This window comes from Primulina huaijiensis, chromosome 18 (assembly GCF_012295235.1).
Source record: "Primulina huaijiensis isolate GDHJ02 chromosome 18, ASM1229523v2, whole genome shotgun sequence".
Taxonomy (NCBI): Eukaryota; Viridiplantae; Streptophyta; class Magnoliopsida; order Lamiales; family Gesneriaceae; genus Primulina; species Primulina huaijiensis.
Genome location: NC_133323.1, coordinates 4,444,390 through 4,463,543, shown reverse-complemented (window position 1 = coordinate 4,463,543; position 19,154 = coordinate 4,444,390). Strand labels below are relative to the sequence as shown.

General features: G+C 31.8%; 4 protein-coding genes across 5 annotated transcripts; 2 read left to right on the top strand and 2 right to left on the bottom strand.

The window, feature by feature from the left end:
• Positions 1-1,089: 1,089 nt before the first annotated feature.
• LOC140964637 (cysteine proteinase inhibitor 5-like) lies at positions 1,090-1,443 on the bottom strand. Its single transcript, XM_073424497.1, has one exon. The coding sequence runs from the start codon at positions 1,441-1,443 to the stop codon at positions 1,090-1,092; it is 354 nt and encodes a 117-aa protein (XP_073280598.1).
• Positions 1,444-6,789: 5,346 nt separating this feature from the next.
• Positions 6,790-10,122, bottom strand: LOC140963843 (uncharacterized). Its single transcript, XM_073423297.1, has 6 exons — positions 9,608-10,122; positions 8,229-8,340; positions 7,955-8,126; positions 7,679-7,857; positions 7,186-7,328; positions 6,790-7,093 (listed from the first exon to the last, which is right to left on the bottom strand). Exons 1-5 carry the CDS (start codon positions 10,021-10,023, stop codon positions 7,209-7,211), a joined length of 999 nt encoding a protein of 332 aa, XP_073279398.1. The 5' UTR covers positions 10,024-10,122; the 3' UTR covers positions 6,790-7,093; positions 7,186-7,208.
• A 2,404-nt stretch (positions 10,123-12,526) lies between these two features.
• Positions 12,527-14,554, top strand: LOC140963782 (rho GDP-dissociation inhibitor 1-like). Of its 2 annotated transcripts, XM_073423178.1 has the most exons (6): positions 12,527-12,744; positions 12,850-13,156; positions 13,232-13,298; positions 13,658-13,876; positions 13,951-14,075; positions 14,247-14,554. In XM_073423178.1, exons 2-6 carry the CDS (start codon positions 12,905-12,907, stop codon positions 14,322-14,324), a joined length of 741 nt encoding a protein of 246 aa, XP_073279279.1. In that variant the 5' UTR covers positions 12,527-12,744; positions 12,850-12,904; the 3' UTR covers positions 14,325-14,554. The 2 variants fall into 2 exon arrangements, with proteins under 2 accessions (XP_073279279.1, XP_073279278.1); XM_073423177.1 differs by having other exon boundaries at positions 12,527-13,156.
• Positions 14,555-17,527: 2,973 nt separating this feature from the next.
• On the top strand, positions 17,528-19,058 carry LOC140965255 (acyl-CoA--sterol O-acyltransferase 1-like). Its single transcript, XM_073425401.1, has one exon. It carries the CDS (start codon positions 17,560-17,562, stop codon positions 18,751-18,753), a length of 1,194 nt encoding a protein of 397 aa, XP_073281502.1. The 5' UTR covers positions 17,528-17,559; the 3' UTR covers positions 18,754-19,058.
• The last annotated feature ends 96 nt before the right edge of the window (positions 19,059-19,154 follow it).

Genomic DNA, 19,154 nt, shown 5'->3' with positions numbered 1-19,154 from the left:
TTGCATATTATACTACATATGTCATAATTTAGTATATTTACAAAATGTCAATGCATGGAAATGTATACAAACATTATAAAAAAGTATTGTTCTAGCTAGCTGTTCTGGATGGTAAGAGTTGGTGGAGTAGACGAACGCTTGGTCATTTGTTATGTTTGATTTTCCATACCAACATTTTTTCGGTGTGAGACAAGATTTGTTCGGTACTATTTACTTGGATATCGTTGTTTTCAAATTATGGTGTCAGTTCGTTGATTTATCTATTGTCCACCGAAAAATAGCAGCGGTTGATTTTATCGTCATGAAAAAAATTTCTATCGAGAACGAAAAATATACAAAATTATTGTTAGATGTGTGTATTTGTATATATATTTTTGTGTTAAAAGAAGAAAATATCTTGTTTTTGTTTTTGTTTGTGTTTGTTTGAAATAAAAAAAACCTTGTTCCTACTTACTAGAAAACCAGCAAACACAGTCAATGTACAACTTCTACTGAACTTTGACTGGGCAGTTACGCTAAAATCCAATGCATGTGCTGTGGAATACAGATGTCAAACAAACCGAACCAACGTAAAAGGTTCTTAATTTTGACATGAACTGGAATACTTTTATGAAAAAAATGCAATTCTTTTTGTGATTTTTGTTGTCTGTCTTGTTAAAATTATATTTTAATCTTATATCTTTCAATTTTTTTTAATCAAAAATGTTAACATGATACGTTATAAACGAGTGTCATATTAGCGTCACATCTCATAAATGAACAAAACTATAAAAAAAAATATGATAATAACATATTAAAACTGAAATATGAAGATATATATTATCAAAATCATAAAAAAATTATTGAAGTCTTATCGATTATCTTTATCTGTCATCACTTGTTCGCTTATATTTTTTGTTGCGGCGCCTTTATGCATCTTCATTTTTAATAATTCAAAACTTTAAGATCTTCAAGTGGATCAATAATCTTCTTAAAGATTCCTTAATTTAATCATGAACATGCAACATTAACACCAAATTTCATAAATCCTCAGTAAGGTAAAATTTTATTTCACGAGTTTTGATAAAATCGCATACACTCTTTCGTACATTAAGCAATCTTCTCAAATGAAGTGAGGTTCCTCTCTTTCGTCCAAGGCTTGTCCCAAACAACCACCTGATAATTGCTCCCCGTCATCTTCGCGAGGGTATCCATGGCAGAGATGACGAGCTTGTAATTCACACCGTTAACTATCTGAGTTTCTCCTTTTATCACGGATACAAGCTGTAACATAACATTGACTTTCATGTTGTGTTGTTTCACCGCAAACTCCGCGATCTCAACCACTTTCGGGTCTGTCAGGTTACTGATTGGCTGCCAACCGCCAATGGAGGCTTTGGTTGAAGCGGAAGCGAGAAGAATCGAGCAAACCACGACCAGCAACGAGAGAGATTTGGGTGCCATATTTTTCTTCCGGTTATCAAGTTAAAATTACTGGTGAAATTTGAGTGAATACAAGTGGGTTTTTATAGCGGAGATGTCCAATCAGAAGACATGCTTTTCTAATTTTACGTTGACACGTGTAAACGGAGACTACCGTAATCAAATCTTATTATTTTTTTTAAAGTATGTAAATTATAACTTTTTTTTTTGAAGAAATATTAAACTTTCAATATTACCCTTTATATCAATTTTTCGAAGTTGATTTTTGTAATATAAATTGGGGATCACAAATAAAATATTAAAGATGCACCTTTGTTCTTTGTCCTAATTCATGTGCATATTATATTTTTATACTTCATTTCTACGTGGCTCCACAAAAAATTTACTAGCTAAATTTCGAAAAACTACACATATTATTATTATTTTGGTTTTATCGACATAGTTTATGTCAATCAATTTTTTTTAATGCACAACCAATTTACTAAAACTGATTGAAAAAATAAATTATTATAATGCTAACAGATTATGGCATATGCGATTCGTAAAAAAATTGAGAATGAAGTAGTTTTTTCTTAAAAAAACAATTGTAAGTTATCAATTTTTTAAATTGAAAAAATTGAAATGACAGTAGAGAATATACGATGAAAAAATAAATATGAAATATGCAATTTAGTGCTTAAATGATATATATGTTATTGAAGCTTTTTTCAAAATTCCAAAAATAATCTTTATAATTCCTTACATTTTTTCTAGCAATTTATTACTAGACAATATCTATCTCCAAATCGATTTCAAATATTAAGGAAAATTAGATAGACACACATTAGAATCTTCATTTCTAAAAAAAAAATTCCTTACATTTTTATATCAATTACAATCTAATTTTTTTTCCCTTGCATTTTAATATCGATTGCTATATTTTTTCTGTAAAATAATAAATAAAGTAAATAATTTTAAATAGATATTCATAACACATATAAATGTCATAATTCAGTATTTAAGAAATCAATCATCGATCATGGAAGATACATTGTACTCTGAAGAAATTTTGAGCATTTAAGCTTTACGGTATTCATTGCACGCAACCTTGTCGTTCTAAGCACTACTTCAAATTTGGATCTTCTACTGTGTTGAAAAACATAACACTAAGTGTTGTGCATTTTTTACACGAGATGATCACATGATCATCTCGTTTAATCTGACAACTTTTTAAATTTATAACATATGGTGTGATGTCCACAAAATGATCATGTGATCATCTCGCGTAATCTCGCGTAAAAAATGTACAATATCAAGTGCTGTGTTTTAGAAGATCGAAATCCCACTACTTCATTGCTATATCAGACCTCAACAGATTTTTTCCCATAAATAATAATTATTGTGTTTATATAAAAGAGAATATTTTATTTTCCGTTGATCGATCAACCCAACAGTACAACTTATGCAGCGAAACCAAACAGATCAGTCACATTTTATTGAAAGCAAGAAGTTTCTTGTCGCCTCGCTCGACCAAAATTTTTGCTTCGTAATCATTCAATCCAGTATTATTAGTCGCCGTAATCACAAGACTGTAGATCTTTCCCCCTTCGCGGTTTGTGTAAACTGTCTCAAGTAAACCTGCAAATTTTATTTCATCTTTGGTTTCTTTGTTATGCTCATCAATGGCGAATTTGGCAAGCTCTATCGCTGTCGGGTCATTTTTTCCCAAAAAGACAAGGCCAGGCGGCAATGGAGATTCAGGGGCCCCAGCTACCGGTCCCTCGCCTATTTGGATACCGGGAGAAATGGCGTCGGAGATCACGGTGTCAAGAGTCGGGGTCTCCCAGCCGCTTAATGAAGCTGAGACACTGAGTAGGGCGTAAGTAGCCATGAAAGCTGAAATGAGAAGAAAAGATGGTGATTTGAGAACCATGATTGGATTGTGATATTGTTTTTGAGTTTGATTGATTTTTTTCACGGTTTGGATGGGCATTTATAATGGAATTATTACCAGATTGTTGTATTTTTGCATGGAAAAGTTATATTTATATTAATGTCACGTCTGAATTAGGTGAATAACATTGGAATTTACGAGATTTTGTACATCTTTTTAGAGAATTTATGTAATCAGATTATTTGTGGGCGTCAACTGTCAACACATATGAATTGATGATGCTCGAGAATTCTTTAGATTTTCGGGACTTTGTTTGAAGTCTACCTACCATTTTTTCCAAATTTATGGCATTTCTCAATACAGAAATATATACTCTTTAAAAAAATTTTGAGGGTGTCTAATCTACTAACTTTCTCCTCTATTTTGGGATTGGGTGCCAAGGTGGTTGGAAAGCTTAATGAAAATGAATGAAGATTAAAAAAACACAAGTAAAATTCGAGGCTTGAAAGAAAAAAAAACCGTAAATGCACTGTGGATCCGTAGGTCACCTGAAAATTTTTCCAGGTGGGCGGGTTTATTCGAAAGATGAGCGCGGGGGCGCCGATATCGTGTGTTCATGAAAAAATGTTGTCATCTTAGACGTAATACAAAATATAGAGTTTATACCATAAAAGAATGATGAAATTCATTTTGAATGGTTAAAAGATAAGTCCTATAAACATCTCTAACTATGGGGATGTCTTATTTAAAGTGGAAATATCATGTTAAAATATGACTCAAAATGAAATCAATAATGGTAGGTCTGGACATATACTATATCATGCTAAACTTCATCTCTAGTCGTGTTATTTTTTGATTGAATGAAATCATATGATAACTTAATAGATCTGTTGTAAAAAGCTTACATATAAGTGTATATCTTATCAAGAGAAATGAGCTTAAAATCTGCAAAATAAAATTCTCATAGTGGACATCCGACATTGTTGATTGGAGATCTCAAAATCTTGATTCAATGCGACAACAAAATTATGAGAATTTGAGTTAGCATTTGGGAATCATTAACTTCTCATTCCTAGTATTGTGTATGTTGTGAAAATCAAATGAAATTTTAGGGAAATTATTGTGTATGTTGTGAAAAAGTAAAAATTTACGGTAAAAAGTAAAAATCTCAAACTCTCAAAATTATCACACTACACACTTTATAATATTTTTCTCTCAACTCAATTGTGATTTTCTTCACAAATGAGAGATCTATTTATAGAATTTTTTTTACAAATAATCCAAAATTAAATTACATCATTACATTCATCATCACACACAAATTTCAATATTCAACACCTAATTTTACCTAATTTTCAACATTCAAATATTCAACATTCAAATATTCAATACACACATTTTAAATATTATTTTTCAATAGTGTAGATATTATTGTTAGTTTATAAACTTCAACACATTATGTTCACTTCTTGACCTAATAAATCTGATAGTGTAATAGCATTACACTAAGGAAGTTTCAAAGCAAAAAGCCATTTATTCCAATGCAATAATTTTCTGTATTAACTCTCTTTTGAAATCATGTGCATTCATATATTAATTTCATTCATCTTGTCGGAAAGTTTAATGAAAATGAATGAAGATTAAGCAAGAAAGACACAACAGAAACCTGAGGCTCAAAAGAAAAAAATTACTATAGCAACGCGAGGGCGGCACTGGAAAAATTTCCAGATGGTTTTATTCGAAAGATGAGCACAGAGGCGACCGGAATGTGGTGCAGGGGTGCCGACAACGTCTGTTCCCAAAAAATATTGTCTTTTCATGGATCAATACTTTTAAGAGGTGCCATTTCGCTTTGTGGTCGGTTTTTGCACTCCAATAAGCCTCTATTGGATTGAAATAACCTATTTATCATAAACACAATACAAAATATTGAGTATATATATACAAGAGAACTAGGGGGAAGGGTGAAAGACACATGGTGGAGCCATTTCGTAGCATGGCCATCATCATCATTGTTTCATGTACAAAAAGTTTCAAACTAGTGAATATTTAATACATAATAAAAGGGTTAAACTTTAGCATAAAAGTCCCGAACAAAAATGTAATTATTTTGTTAGATAATTGCATGAAAAAAAAGAAAGAAAATAATCTCAAATCTTTTCAAACAAAGTGGAAGTAGGCAGTGACTTTAGAGACAGCACAGCATCCATACCTTGCCGATGTTGATTTCGATCTCCCATCTTTTATTTATTGATTGTTTTCTTCATCAGAATTTCCTTAAAACAGATAGATGTAATTTAACATTATAAAAAAATATAGTGTAAAGTCTTTTTATTTTGGTTGTAATTATATTAATAAAACAGAATTTCCTCCAAACAGATAAACGTAGAACTAATTAATTTTTTTTATTAATCAAGTTATTTTTCAGAATATTACATATTCTCTTTTTGTATGTAATAAATGTTCTTGATAACATCAGCAAGTGATTGAATCCTCAATTTGTATATTTTACTCATAGTTTGTTACAAACATGAAAGGTTATTTGAATTGTATTTCGTAAATTTAATTTATCGTTTGATCACGATTTATTGGATAAATTTCCACTAATTTTAATATTCTGTATTCCTCAATTATATATATTTTTTCGATTGTCTCAAATATATAGTCCAGATTCTATATTGAATATTAAATTTTCTTGTATTTCACTAACATATTCATATTATCTAAGTTTTAAAAAATGTGCAACCATTTTTTTGATGAATTAATAATAATAAAATCATAATTTTGTACAATTTTTTTTTTAAAAACAAGCAAGACGGAAAAAATATTATATAACAAGATTATATTTAATATTAATAAGATATGCTTACTTTCTCTAAAATAGAACTTCCTAACTTTGAAGATTTGATAACGTTTAAAGTGAGAATCCCATATATCTGTTAGTTGCCATTATGGTCAGCATGTACGTGTGTGTGTTCTGTAAAGATAAAAAGTTGATCCAAATTTTCCACAAATAGAATTATGACACGTGGATCTTTGAATAGGTTCACATTAATCCTCATCATTGATTTTATTATTAGGTTGTATGATTTTTGCACACATTCATATTTAAATTTAGTATAATTTATTACTATAATGCATTTCATTCAATTTATAAAAAAAATAAACTCGCTTGCTTATTTTATTTAAGGATGATAGTTGATGTAAGTTATTTTTAGGAAACCAAAACACTCGTGACATGTGAAACGGTTTCACATATCATATATATGATACGGATCTCCGATTCATGAAAAAATATTTGTGGTCGAATTGTGAGATTGTTTCCACTACCAGAAATTGGTTGATGCTTCTAATTTTACTTTTGACAAAGCAGGATTGGAAGAGCAACCAACGAAATAGTAATTAACTCTTCATTTCAACAACTTATTGAAGAGTTGAGTAGATACCTAATTTTCAGTATTCATTACGTACTAATTGTTTAAAACAACAAATAGTAAGAAATGACATTTGCACTCGACTTGCATTCAAACGCATCAGTCATAACACATGACTACAATCAAACATAAGAAGCCTAAACTAAGGTCAGCGCATAATTACATCATATTTCTAGCAATTACCCTTTTACTACATACATCCATTTTCATCATCCACCAACTGTCAGAAACCAACAGACATAGGAAATAAGGCAAACTGATCACCCGGACAAACAAACCAAAAGAAACTAATGCGCTATATCGATCATTTGAGCACCAGTCATGTCATCACAAAATAACTAATCAGCTACGACATGAAACAAACCTGCAAAATAACGTAAAACCACGTCACTCTGGTGAAGAGATTAAAATCACTAGATTGGATCACATTAAGTGTCAGTATCTGATTAAGCTAACCGTTTCCATCAGAAAAATTGTCGCTATTTAGTAAAATGATGACGTATGAGCATCTCCTGAAGTCCCAACGCAGAAATGCTTTCACATCCCAACAGTTCCTGAAGCTTTACATCACAATGAATCACCATCGTATTCAGAGGATCCTACATAGTAAAGCAAGATCAAGAAGATATTTTATTCAAATTCAAACATTCAAATTTTTTTAAAAAAAGAGAGGTATTGGACACTCGAGAATGCCAAAATATTATCTATTAAAAAACATGGTAGCATTGACTAAATTTCCGCATGTTAATACAGCTGATGGAGATTAGCATGTGATAATTAGAGTATCCGAGATGTAAGATTCAAGGAAAATATGGGAGTGCCACAATGAATGCACCATGACACTAGTAAAGTCAATAACTTCAAGATTTAAGCCTGTGTCAAAAACAAAGATTTTTCTTATAATCATTGGCTTCGCCACAGAAATGCTGACAATTCATGAACCACGTACCTCCAGCTGGTTAACCTTAATGTACTCCCAGACACGTCCCAGAGCCTCTGATTGGAGCATCTGGCAATCTTCAGTTTCGAAAAATTTTGCAAGGGCATCTGATATGTTCCCAGGAGGAGCCCTGGAATCAGTAGTCTGCTTAGCTGGCTCATCTTCAACCTTTGATTTCTTAGCTTGACCTGATTATTCAGAAAACAAAAATGTAACATTTGGAATTAAGATTTAAAATCAAAGTCGATACAAGTAGAATGTTGATCTCGTATTTATTTTACATACTGCTTGGATCCAGTGGAATAATATGCTTAGCAAGCAATTTATTCATCTTGAACATATCCGTGCAATCTGTTTCAAAAACTACGCGCAATGCATCATCGCATATGATCTTTCTCTTGTTACCAGGGTCTTGAAGGTTATGCTTCCTAATGTATGCCCAAAGTTGCTTCACAATCTGAATTAAAAATAAAGTAACATGATACACATTTCATACGTTTAGCACCAGTTCGGAAAACGTAATGTTGAAACTTATAGAACTGTTTAATTATATCCAAACCTCTGTCCTTGGTAATGCTGGCTCCCCAACGATGGTCTGTAGTTCAGGTGAAACACCACATACTTTGTTTAGACCTCCTGGACCACCTCTTCTTTTGGTTCCAACTGGAGTACTGAAATAAAAAGTGAATGTGATGATCCAGTGTCTCACAGCAACAAATTAATAACAAGGTGTATGGCTTAAAATTTCACCATAACTTGGTTTTAAATTTAAATTTAAAGATCATCAATGTTGCTTTGAAAAGAAACTTAGACTTCAAATACGTTTCCAGTCGAGGAAGATAATCTAGTTCACCATTCTCGGCTGTCCATATAAAAAAGTTGAGTGTATATAAGACAAACTGCATTTTGCACATGTACCATCAATCGAGTTTAAAGAAAAATGACAAATGACGCTAAGGAGAACAAAGCAGGTAATTTCATGCGTACTTCCGAAAACTTTGCATATCCCTGGAGATTATATTAGCTAGAACAGTTGATACTGATAAAATTTATGTAGTGTTTGGTTTTCTATCTGGTAAATGAGTATCAACTCGAGCAATACTCTCCCAAAATAGCATCAGTTGCTGCAACTTTTCCCTGGCAAGATGGACCTTTATCTTTTGCTAGCAATGGCATTGACAAGTAAATTCAACTGACAACCCCCAATAGCCAAACTTTCCTGAAAGAAATAGTCGCCACTAGTAGCGTGAACCGATGTAATCAAGCAGCTCTCCTAACAAAAGCCTTGAGCATCAGATGGGTCAAATCAAATTAGTTTTTTCATGGCCTCCCTCTATTTGACCATCTTTTCTGTCAATTTCTCATCTAAGTGAAGAGCTCTGCTTTCAAACGAGTAGTTTTATGTTGGTAAACTAAGTCTCCGCTAACCACATCAAAGTCCCATGGCAGCGATATAAACTCTTGATGATGTATTTTTGTTAAGAAAACCATTATATTGTCTAATAAACATCATTACAACGTATAGTGAAGTGGTTAAAAACACATAAAAACAAGCACATTTCCATAAAGCAAGCAAAAAAAATCAATCAGATGTCGGACAATAGTTACGCCGCGAGGGAACTGCACCCTTTAAAAGTCAAACCTTTACCGCCTGAGGTGAAGTTAAAGTTAGATAACCCACAGAAAAGTTAATTTCGACGGATACCCACTTAATTCACGATTCAACAAAGTACCCTAAACCTAGGTCGATCATTATTTTTACCATAAAAACCAACACGTACCATTTATAGCACACAAACCACATAAATAAGCAACTATATCTATATGTCCTGAGTTAAAAATTGGCCGTAGCCTTTGCATGGAAAAAACCTTCATCTACCCAGCAGGTAAACCCAAGCTCCTCGAATTCGTGACATAAAAAATGGGTGGTTAACATACCTTCCCTTCGGAGCTTCAGAAACATTCGCCGCACTCTGAGCGGCCCCTATTCTCCCCCTCGCCAACGGTAGCATCGTCGGGTCAAGGTGTTGTTGCACTTGCGTCCCCGTCGGAGGAACATCATTCTGCTGCAGCGGTCGTTGCTGAACAGCGAAATGGGGATGAAGAAACTGTTGGGGAAGAAAGGTATTTGGGAACTGAAGGTGGGACTGAGGGGGCAGATGGTCTTTGGGCACGGGATGAGAGCGGAGGAGGTAGGTAATCTGGTCCCTGATAAACCCAGCCTTGTGGGAAAGGTCCATCCCTAGCTCGGCTTCCAGCTGCTGCACCACACCGTTCAGGGAAGTGACGGCGTTAGGGTCGGAGTGACGAAGCACCGTCTCCACTCCTTTGGCAATCTCTTGATCCGACACCATGTATCTTCAGATTTCAAACGGCAAATCTAACGGAAAACTCAAACGGCTCTTCCCTCTTTATCTGTGTCTCTCTTTCTTCTTCTTCTTTCTTTCTTTCTTTCTCTCTGTTTCGAATATCTCCTTTAAAAATAAATAATAATCCATCGATATCGAATTACGAATATGCCCTTGTGTCAGCTTTTTACATTTTGTTAGAATGACATTTGTATCCCCGATTATTCAGAAGATTTGAAATGAATTTGGAGGTGAGGGTGGGGTTTGAAGTCATTCTATACATGGATTCTTATCAGATAAGTACAGGTGTCAGATATGTTTTTAAAATAGATTCTACTATAAAGTGTAACGTATATTTTTCTCTGAGTTCATCATCGAATAACATTATCTATTATTATTTTGTAATTTCATTATATTTTATTCTCGGATAAATCTAATCGATATTGGTTATACATACAAGTATACAGTTTAGAATCGAACGCTTGTTATTTGTTAAAAAATTATACATAGGGCGTAGAATCAAACGTTTATTATTTTTAAAAAAATTATAATTTTTTTAAACTATACAACAATCCCGACGTCAATCATTTTTTTTAATTCCCAACAACATTGTTGTCTACCTATTGCCATGGGGAGTGAACTGTTTGGTGCTTCAAACCAAACAAAACCAAGTTTTGCAACATTGTTCGTTTGTTAGAGGTAGCTCATCACCGCTCGACCAACCTTGATTTTAACAAGTTTTAAGTATAATTGGTTAAATAAAATGAACCAACCAAATTTAGACTAATTATTGTTTGTCAAATTTGTTTTGTTCGATCTTCCGGAAAAGTCTGAACTGGTTTATTGCATGAGTGCCAATAAAATAGTTGGAGCAAAAACTTGTGTGAGACTGTCTCACGGGTTGTATTTTGTAAGACGGATATCTTATTTGGGTCATCCATGAAAAAATATTATTTTTTTATGCTAAGAATATTACTTTTTATTGTGAATATCGGTAATGTTAACATGTCTCACAGATAAAGATTCGTTAGATCGTATCACAAGAGATTTACTCAATAGTTGGATGAGACGAATCCATGATTTTAGGTCGGATAATATCAAGTGACAAATATAATTATTATATAACTAATTTTATGTTAAAATACTGCATTTTTAAAGTAGTTATTTATTGAAATTTATTTTTATTATATAATAAACTTGTTAAAATATTTTTTTGAGTGTTTTTTTTAAACGACTTTTATATTCAAATACTGCATTTTTTAAAAAGAAATGAGTTTAACCATGCACTTCTTTAACCAGATAAACTCTTGGCTTCACGAAGACAATATTGGATCAAAATCCCACTTGCTAATAAATTATGTTTCAAAAAATGTTTTATTTTTAATTATTTGTATATTCTATCAGTTTTACGGATAGAAATTTCCAGATTTTACAACATTAGATCGTATAAAAATTACAATCATTAAATTTTCAGCTGTATTAGCCAGTGTTTATTACTTTTGTTTAAGTATATAGAGATAATACCAAATTTATACTGTCGACAGCATAAAATGTAAAGCAAATGTTTCATTTGACAAAGTCAGAAATTGCAACGTTTTCAGGGTTAATTATCACCAAACAATATAATTGAATAAAATCTAAGTAAAATGATACATAAGAAAACAATCGAATTTACAAAAAATGAAAAACTAATGAATTAATCGAACTGATTTTTTAACTAATTTATCCGTAAAAACAGTTGTAATGGGTCAATGACAAAAACTTGTGTTAGACGGTCTCACGGGTCGTATTTTGTGAGACGGATCTCTTATTTGGGTCATCCATGCAAAAGTATTATTTTTTATGCTAAGAGTATTATTTTTTTGTAAATATCGGTAAGGTTGACTCGTAGACAAAAATTCGTGAGACCTTCTCACAAGAGACCTATTCGTAGAGATAATACCAAATTTATACTTGTCGACCATATAAAATGTAAAGCAAATGTTTCATTTGACAAAGTCAGAAATTGCAACGTTTTCAGGGTTATCACCAAACAGTATAATTGAATAAAATCTAAGTAAAAATATATATAAGAAAAAATCGAATTTACAAAAAATGAAAAAAGTAATGGACTAGTCGAACTGATTTTTTAACTAATTTATCGGTTTTTGATTGATTTTGATCGAATTGACCGTAAAAACAGTTTTTAGACTGGATCCAAATCGTATTTTCGATCGAACCGATTAATTTGATCCGATTTTAAAAACAATGTTATAGAATGTAAAATAAGCATAATCATTTTAAAATTGATACATATTGAATTAGATAGTAAAATAAAGTGGAAAAATATATAAATATATCTTGACTAAAAAAAGTGAAAATGAGATAATTAATATCTTTTATTGTTCTCACGTTCATGTCGTTGACGTCTCCTCGGAAGAAGTGCTAGTGAAGTGACCTTCACGATCTCTCCATCCTTTCACCTGTCTTAGTGTATTATTATTATTTTTTTAATTTTGATTTCCTAATTTCATACCCCGATTTATTCGCAATCACGGATCACCGCAGGACCATTTCCATTTTTTGTTAACTTCCCCCGAGCAAATTTCGTTCTCTCTCATTTTTGTTTCTTGATTTTCCTGCTCTCCCCGTGTCCTTTTTCTGGGGGCACTTAACCCTGTTTCTCTTCACCCTACCCTTTATCGGATTCTTTCTCTCTTTTTCCTCAGTGGGATAATTTAATTATATGTAAAAGAGAGTTTCTTTTTGTTTCTTTCTGTTTTGTCATTTTGAATCTGGGCTCGTTTTTCGGTTCCTGTTGATAACAACACTGGTTCATTTGTTATGTGACAGACTTTTGGGCTGGATTTCTTTTGTCGAACAAGTTCAGTGAATATATTACTGGTTGATGTCTTTGGCCGTTGGAGCTGAGTCAAGTTCTAAAAGCATGGGATTTGATGAGAACGGGGACCCGGTTACTGAAAAATCCGGGTCGAACGATCCGGACCCCGATATCGTGCCCGATTCGGGAGGGAGGATCAGCAGACAGACGAGTGAAACCTCCCTTTATGCCACTGAGGATGAATATGATGAAGATACAGAAGCCAAGATACAGTTGGGTCCGCAGTGCACCCTCAAAGAACTTTCCGAAAAAGACAAGGTTTGTGTTTTTATGGTGAAAACGTAGGATATCTGCGCATTGTAAAAATTATGCCCGAAAATGTTGCCAATACAGGATGATGAGAGTTTGAGGAGGTGGAAGGAGCAGCTTCTTGGGAGTGTGGACGTGAACTCTGTTGGAGGTAATTGTTTATCTTATTTTTCTTGTCTACTTTTTTTTTAAAAAAAAATTTATTTTGCTTCTATTCTTACACGTCAGTTCTATATATTTGTATATTTTTGTTGTAAAAGCTCAAATCTTGGGTGCATTTCGATTAGATCCCGTGTCAAACATTCTCGTAATAGTAGATTTTCATGTTTTTTTCCCTGGTAATTTTTGGGATTATATATTGGATCAGTGCAGTACAACAACATTTCCAGCACATTGTATTGTTTTAGCGATCATTTTGTCCGTATAATGTGAAATAATAGCCCCTAATCACCCTTCAACTAGATCCTATACAACTTGTAACTAAATCTTCTGCAATCTACAACATTGTAGAGACCCTTGATCCAGAAGTGAAAATTTTGAGCCTTGCAATCAAATCCCCCGGAAGGAATGATATATTTCTTCCGATACCTGAAGATGGGAACCCGAAAGGCCCTTGGTTTATTCTCAAAGAGGGAAGCCATTATTGCCTCAATTTCATGTTCCAGGTCAACAACAACATCGTATCAGGCCTCAAGTACAAGAACACTGTCTGGAAAACCGGCATCAAAGGTTCTTTTCTTTGTTTATCTGTCATTGTAACCAGCTAATAATTATATTCTCAGTTGATCAAACTTTTCCTCCAGTGGACAGCACGAAAGAGATGATTGGAACCTTCAGTCCTCAGCCAGAGGCTTATACCCATGAAATGCCTGAAGAAACGACCCCTTCTGGCATATTTGCTAGAGGATCATATTCGGCGAAAACACAGGTCTGGAACCATAGCTTTCGCGGATAATGAATTGACAGATACATATCATAGATGCAACAAATAGAAGAAATTGAACCATCTGAATTTTGTGTTTCTATGCGAATTTTACATTCTAAAATGTAAGGAAATGCATTGTGCAATTCATACTGACATCTTTTGTGGCCCGTGCAGTTCCTTGATGATGATAACAGATGCTACCTGGAGATGAATTATACATTTGAAATCAAGAGAGAATGGCAGTCAACATAGATTGTGGCTGAGTAATAGCTTAAGAATTTTCCCTTTGTTGCTCTCGTTTCATTTTCTAATTTCTAGTGTTTCTTTTTTCATTGTTGGTATGTGATCTGAGGGTGTAATAGAATCAGGAAGAGTGCGTTTCCGAGATTGAAAAGCGGGTAGATCTTTGAACCAGTTCTCATTTGTTGATTGCCTTATGAATCATAATTTGAGTGTTGTTCTTGAACTGACAATTTAGCAAATCTCCTCATATTTTATATGTCATTGATAGAGCAACTCTATTGGATAACATCAATATTGCCTTAAGGTCCGGCGTCAGCCGAAGAATTCCAGTTGATTTAATTATTGTCCAAAGTGAAGACTAGAATATATTTATTCATTCTTGGTTTTTCTATACAAGCACGGACGATGTATGCAAATACCAATTATAAAATAAAAATTGTCTAAAAAAACAATTTTAATCTCTTGTCACATTAGATAAATAAATTAATTAAGAACTTATTTATCTTACTTTCAAAATTGTTCCTCAAATTAAAATTCAAGCAGTTGATTTTATGTTATATAATAAATGATAATGAACATAATATATAGAACGTAATGAACAGAAACAAATTTAATATATATATACACATACCACGTATAAGGAAGAATAATCTAAAATTTTCGTGACTAACTTATCAAAACAATATCAAACTAATAAAATAATAATGTTTGTAATAAAATATAACCCATAATATTCAATTTAAATAATATTTGACACGATTTTTTTTTACTTTTTGTTTTTAAAATTCTATATCTCGGATAATTAATTTTATATCAGAATCTATCTTTTGTAGATTAACATTGATGACTATTAATTTATTGTTAAATATAATTTTAAAATAATAAATAAATCAACTAATTTAATTAAATACACATTCAAATAAGATTTTATGACAAATATCAAATAAAATCAAATAAACTCATACAATAACGATTAAATATAAATTTTAAAACTATTTTTATTATTTTCATAATTAAAATTTGAAATATAAAAAAAAATTAAACTTTCGTAAAAAATGTTATTTTTGTATTTCTTAAATTAGTTAATATGATTTCAAAATAATTAAATAAGGATATTAAAATATCATATGTAAAAGCTATAATACTTTGACAAATATTAACCAATAATCATTATTATCATATCTATTATAAAGATTATGTCATATATTGTTTTTACAGTAGAATCTGTCTTTTAATTGCTCATTAATATCTATTTTCATGCATTACATATTTAAAGTTTTGATTGATGATTGATTTTGAAGTTCAAATGCATGTTATTTTTTATTTATACAATTTAATAAAATAATCATACCTATAATATATACATTTGTTATAGATATTAATTTTTTTCAAATTTTCATATATTTTTTGAATTTTTACTATATTTTAAAATCAAAATTATATATGTATTACAATATAAATTTTCATATAGATAGTTATATTATCTCACTTGAAAGAAAAAAATAGATGCATGCAAATATTTTTTTTTTACAATCAAATATTTTTCATATACATTAGTTAATTAAGAATTATTAAAATNTTTAATATTATGAATCAAAAGATCTTATATTATCAAATTTTATATATTGAATTTATAAATTTGTTTGATATATAATGTTTTTTAAAAAAGTGTTACATGATCTATTTATTAATATAAAATAAAATAGTTATACAACATGTGTTACGGTGGAGTTAATTGTTTAACAAATATGTCTTAAAATCTATATATTATGATATAGCTGATTTTAGAACTGAAACCAAAAAATATTTTAGTTTTGATTTTGATTCTACTTTTTTTGAGAACTAAGGTCAAGTTTTACCTTTAGACCTTAATATCTAAATCTTAAACAAACTTAGTAGATGTTTCAAATTCTTCCAATTTTTTTGTATTGAATTTATAAATTTATCTGATATTTAATTTTTTTAAATGCTACTAAAATCTTCAAATTCCATATAATAGCTAAACTCTCTAAATTCTTCTAAAAGAGTCATATTTTGTGAGAATATTAATATATTAACATTCATAATTGTTGATATAGATTATCCTAAATAATTTATTAAACTATGTACTTTCAACTCGTAGTTAAAAAAACCATAAAATATTTTAGTATAAATCTTATTATCATATTATTCTATATTTATCATGTTATTATATTATTGTATATATAGTTAATTTTTTTCATAAATCTTCTTATGATACTATAATTTATTACTTAATTAGAAATTGAACTAAAAATATAATTACAAAATTGCACTAAAATTATATATAAAAAACATGTAGAGAGAAAATTAAAAGGATAAAATATTTAAATGTGGCATAAAGATGTATTACTTGATAAAATTAATATAAGAGTTATATTTTATTTTTGAAGTGATATAAATTATTGCATTAAAATTATATTGTAGTGATAATTCATTAACCATTAATTATATATTATGTGGAATAAATATAAAATTTTTATATTCTATTTTTGGTCTTACATCAATTTAAATTTTACATATCTATTCTTGTTTAGTTTTTGGATTTGTATTGATAAAGAATTCATTTTTATCTTTTCATAATCAGAAAACAAAGTTCATGCACACTTATACAGGTAATATAGATAGATATTGGGCCCTGTGGATATTTTAATTTTATCTGGACTTTTTGTTTCCTTTGATATTTCTGATATTGCCAAGTATTTTCATTGAATTGGTGAATTTTTATGAAGTTCGGTTCTGTATGAGATCGGGCATGGACTGTGGTTTGGGTTGTGAGCTTTTGAATATCTGCTCCTCGTTTTTTGATAATGGAATTTTGGCTTTTTATATGACTTTAAGAAATTAAATAACATATATTCTTGACATATGAAAATAATTTTACTGATATATTATATATAAACTTGCGCACCTGCCTACCTAAATCCAAGGTCCTCCCAGAATGGAAGGAATCATGAAGCTGGTGTAACATGCATGAGCAATCTGTTAGAAACTTCCAGCTTCTTCTTTAAACCAGGAACAAGATATGTGACAGAGAATTGATGAGTCCCAACTGTTCTGCAATTTCACATGAACTAAGCCCCCGAAAGGACTGGTCTCTCAAAGATTGCATGATTCACTCATTTCACATCCAAATATATATTTATCTCCCACATTTCTAAAATCTTCCCAAGAAAGTAATGATAATTAAACACCAGGAGGAGGGCAAAAATTGAAAGGAAATAATATGCAAGAAATCAATAATTTGTTGAACGTATGGTCATCAGTCTTTCTATCGGTATGCTACTGCTATGCCGTGGCTAAAATGGTTCCCAAAGGTATACTCAGATTCTTCATGTATTTGCCAGTGTTTTGCATATTCTTGTTCCTCCCACTGAGTCTGAACTCAGTAAATTTTACATGTACAACTGCCTTTTCTGTCACTTGGTTAGCTACATTTAAGCTTCTTCAATTGGTATGTGGAAATGGCCCATTGTCTGATGCATCGCTCCCTCTTAGCCATTTTGTCTTGATTTCTTGTTTTCCGATCAAAATCCTCCGACAAAAATCATCCCTAAATCCCCCTCCTAACAAAGAAGAAACCCCTCGAAAGAAAACTCAAGATAATGAGAATTTAAAGGGATACAATGATTCTCCAAATATTACTAAAACATACAGTAATCTTGGCTTAAAATCTCCTCTACACTATGCAAAAAAAGGCTTGTTTTTCATCTTCTTGATTACTTTCGTGGCCCCTTACAAGAACAATCTCCCGAGAAATATGGCTTTGTTCCTCATATGTATCTACATATACATTGGTTTGGAAGTCCTCTTAGGAATAACCGCGAACATATGCCAAATCTTGTTAGGCGTCAAGCTGGAGTCGCCTTTCAACGAACCATACCTATCGACGTCATTACAAGACTTCTGGAGCCACAGATGGAACCGCGTGTCGTCAAGTGCCCTCCGGTCCACTGTATTCAACCCCATCTTCCGCAAATTATGGTCGGCCGGATACAAAAAGGGAGCCATAATTGTGGCCATGTTAGCTACATTTCTTGTATCATCCTTAATGCATGACCTAGTATTCTACTATCTGGGAAATGTAAAGCCTGCATGGGGAACGACTTTGTTCTTTTTAATGCATGGGATTTTCTGTCTTGTGGAGAATATTTTGAAGAGGGAATTTGGTTTAAAATGGGAGCCGCCGCAACTAATAATTGGGCCATTGATTTTTGTGTTCGCACTTTGGACATTTATGTGGTTGGTTTTGCCTGAGCTGATTCAACACAAGGTTGATGATAGAGCACTCGAGGAGTATGCAGCAGTGGGGGCCTTTGTGAGCGATTTGTGCTTGGGTTGGAGTCAAATGGAATACAATTTTCTGGTGCAAATCTTGAAACTCGACACAATGAAATACGTCAAAATTTTAAAAACATGAGGATAAATTATTAGGGAAAAGAGTAATATAATGTTTTTCTTTTCATGTCATAAAAGTATTTAAGATGTATATTTGTCGCAGTAGAGGTTTAATTTCTACTGGATTTGTATTGAGATACGTCGAGTGTTGCCCCATGTCACTTTACATACAACTTACACGGTGTAGGAAAGGTCTCTAGTCCCTACCTTGAAAAGGAGATGGCCTAATTGACTAATTAGTCCTGTGTGCAGTCTGTCTATATATTTAAAAAAATGTACATGAGTAGATATTCAAGTTGATAGAGTAGATGAGTGTTCGATCAATAATCAGAAAATTCGATTTCTCCTATCAACAATTTCTCGGACAAGTCTGTCACACAAAGTTTGCCAAGTGAAATTTACCTGGCTATAATGGTTTGCAGA

Bases quoted from the DNA above. Each gene is read 5' to 3' on its own strand.
- LOC140964637 (XM_073424497.1), bottom strand. From the start codon at position 1,443: ATGGCACCCAAATCTCTCTCGTTGCTGGTCGTGGTTTGCTCGATTCTT.
- LOC140963843 (XM_073423297.1), bottom strand. From the start codon at position 10,023: ATGGTGTCGGATCAAGAGATTGCCAAAGGAGTGGAGACGGTGCTTCGT. The intron at 8,127-8,228 runs GTTTGGATATAA...TTTTTAATTCAG, and splicing joins CAGCATTACCAAGGACAGAG to ATTGTGAAGCAACTTTGGGC. The intron at 7,329-7,678 runs GTACGTGGTTCA...TTTACTATGTAG, and splicing joins TTAAGGTTAACCAGCTGGAG to GATCCTCTGAATACGATGGT.
- LOC140963782 (XM_073423178.1), top strand. From the start codon at position 12,905: ATGTCTTTGGCCGTTGGAGCTGAGTCAAGTTCTAAAAGCATGGGATTT. The intron at 13,877-13,950 runs GTTCTTTTCTTT...CTTTTCCTCCAG, and splicing joins CTGGAAAACCGGCATCAAAG to TGGACAGCACGAAAGAGATG. The intron at 14,076-14,246 runs GTCTGGAACCAT...TGGCCCGTGCAG, and splicing joins CATATTCGGCGAAAACACAG to TTCCTTGATGATGATAACAG.
- LOC140965255 (XM_073425401.1), top strand. From the start codon at position 17,560: ATGCAAGAAATCAATAATTTGTTGAACGTATGGTCATCAGTCTTTCTA.